Consider the following 2,500-nt stretch of genomic DNA (forward strand, 5'->3'; position numbering starts at 1 on the left):
ACACAGGAACAGGAGGAGGCCATTCAGCCCCTCTCTCTCTCTCGAGGCTGTTACACAGGAACAGGAGGAGGCCATTCAGCCCCTCTCTCTCTCTCTCCAGCATGTTACACAGGAACAGGAGGAGGCCATTCAGCCCCTCTCTCTCCAGCATGTTACACAGGAACAGGAGGAGGCCATTCAGCCCCTCTCTCTCTCTCTCGAGGCTGTTACACAGGAACAGGAGGAGGCCATTCAGCCCCTCTCTCTCTCGAGGCTGTTACACAGGAACAGGAGGAGGCCATTCAGCCCCTCTCTCTCCAGCCTGTTACACAGGAACAGGAGGAGGCCCATTCAGCCCCTCTCTCTCCAGCCTGTTACACAGGAACAGGAGGAGGCCCATTCAGCCCCTCTCTCTCTCTCAAGCCTGTTACACAGGAACAGGAGGAGGCCATTCAGCCCCTCTCTCTCTCTCCAGCCTTTTACACAGGAACAGGAGGAGGCCATTCAGCCCCTCTCTCTCTCTCCAGCCTGTTACACAGGAACAGGAGGAGGCCATTCAGCCCCTCTCTCTCTCTCCAGCTTGTTACACAGGAACAAGAGCAGCCAGCATAATTAAGGACCCCCCCACGCACCCCGGACATTCTCTCTTCCACCTTCTTCCGTCAGGGAAAAAGATACAAAAGTCTGAGGTCACGTACCGACCGACTCAAGAACAGCTTCTTCCCTGCTGCTGCTGTCAGACTTTTGAATGGACCGACCTTGCATTAAGTTGATCTTTCTCTACACCCTAGCTGTGACTGTAACACTGCATTCTGCACCCTCTCCTTTCCTTCTCTATGAACGGTATGCTTTGTCTGTCCAGCGCGCAAGAAACAATACTTTTCACTGTATCCCAATACAGGTGACAATAATAAATCAGATCGAATCCCACCTTCCCAACTCTCCCGACTCCCTGAAAGAGGCACCGTAGATTCCGACTTACCGGGTCAAATTCCGGGAGCTGGAAAGGCGCCTTTTTCCAGCCCAGGAAGAACTCTTCCGGAGTGGAGAACGGCATTCCAGCATTCAGGGCAAACTGTGGGATAAGAGAGAGAGGATCAGAGAGAGAGAGAGAGTGGGAGAGAGGCGGAGGGAGAGGGGCGGAGGGAGAGAGAGGGGCGGAGGGAGAGAGAGGGGCGGAGGGAGAGAGAGGGGCGGAGGGAGAGAGAGGGGCGGAGGCAGAGAGAGGGGCGGAGGGAGAGAGAGGGGCGGAGGGAGAGGGGCGGAGGGAGAGAGAGGGGCGGAGGGAGAGAGAGGGGCGGAGGCAGAGAGAGGGGCGGAGGCAGAGAGAGGGGCGGAGGCAGAGAGAGGGGCGGAGGCAGAGAGAGGGGCGGAGGCAGAGAGAGGGGCGGAGGGAGAGAGAGGGGCGGAGGCAGAGAGAGGGGCGGAGGGAGAGAGAGGGGCGGAGGGAGAGAGAGGGGCGGAGGGAGAGAGAGGGGCGGAGGGGAGAGAGAGGGGCGGAGGGAGAGAGAGGGGCGGAGGGAGAGAGAGGGGCGGAGGGAGAGAGAGGGGCGGAGGGAGAGAGAGGGGCGGAGGGAGAGAGAGGGGCGGAGGGAGAGAGAGGGGCGGAGGGAGAGAGAGGGACGGAGGGAGAGAGAGGGACGGAGGGAGAGAGAGGGACGGAGAGAGAGAGAGGGACGGAGGGAGAGGGACGGAGGGAGAGAGAGGGACGGAGGGAGAGAGAGGGACGGAGGGAGAGAGAGGGACGGAGGGAGAGAGAGGGACGGAGGGAGAGAGAGGGACGGAGGGAGAGAGAGGGACGGAGGGAGAGAGAGGGACGGAGGGAGAGAGAGGGACGGAGGAGAGAGAGGGACGGAGGGAGAGAGAGGGACGGAGGGAGAGAGAGGGACGGAGGGAGAGAGAGGGACGGAGGGAGAGAGAGGGACGGAGGGAGAGAGAGGGACGGAGGGAGAGAGAGGGACGGAGGGAGAGAGAGGGACGGAGGGAGAGAGAGGGACGGAGGGAGAGAGAGGGACGGAGGGAGAGAGAGGGACGGAGGAGAGAGAGGGACGGAGGGAGAGAGAGGGACGGAGGGAGAGAGAGGGACGGAGGGAGAGAGAGGGACGGAGGGAGAGAGAGGGACGGAGGGAGAGAGAGGGACGGAGGGAGAGAGAGGGACGGAGGGAGAGAGAGGGACGGAGGGAGAGAGAGGGACGGAGGGAGAGAGAGGGACGGAGGGAGAGAGAGGGACGGAGGGAGAGAGAGGGACGGAGGGAGAGAGAGGGACGGAGGGAGAGAGAGGGACGGAGGGAGAGAGAGGGGCGGAGGGAGAGAGAGGGGCGGAGGGAGAGAGAGGGACGGAGGGAGAGAGAGGGACGGAGGGAGAGAGAGGGACGCAGGCAGAGAGAGGGACGCAGGCAGAGAGAGGGACGCAGGCAGAGAGAGAGACGCAGGCAGAGAGAGAGACGCAGGCAGAGAGAGGGGCGGAGGGAGAGAGAGGGACGGAGGGAGAGAGAGGGACGCAGGCAGAGAGAGAGACGCA

General features: G+C 62.0%; 1 protein-coding gene across 1 annotated transcript in view; it reads right to left on the reverse strand.

Annotated features, from left to right (window-relative positions):
- Positions 1 to 961: 961 nt before the first annotated feature.
- pnkp (polynucleotide kinase 3'-phosphatase) overlaps positions 962 to 2,500 on the reverse strand; it is a gene marked incomplete at its 3' end in the record, with an annotated part of 33,212 nt that continues 31,673 nt past the window's right edge. The window contains exon 8 of the mRNA XM_078208103.1: positions 962 to 1,054. Within this exon, the coding sequence (XP_078064229.1) occupies positions 962 to 1,054 (93 nt within the window). The remainder of the gene's footprint in view (positions 1,055 to 2,500) is intronic.

The sequence above is a fragment of the Mustelus asterias genome, unplaced genomic scaffold (assembly GCF_964213995.1).
Source record: "Mustelus asterias unplaced genomic scaffold, sMusAst1.hap1.1 HAP1_SCAFFOLD_3176, whole genome shotgun sequence".
Lineage (NCBI taxonomy): Eukaryota > Metazoa > Chordata > Chondrichthyes > Carcharhiniformes > Triakidae > Mustelus > Mustelus asterias.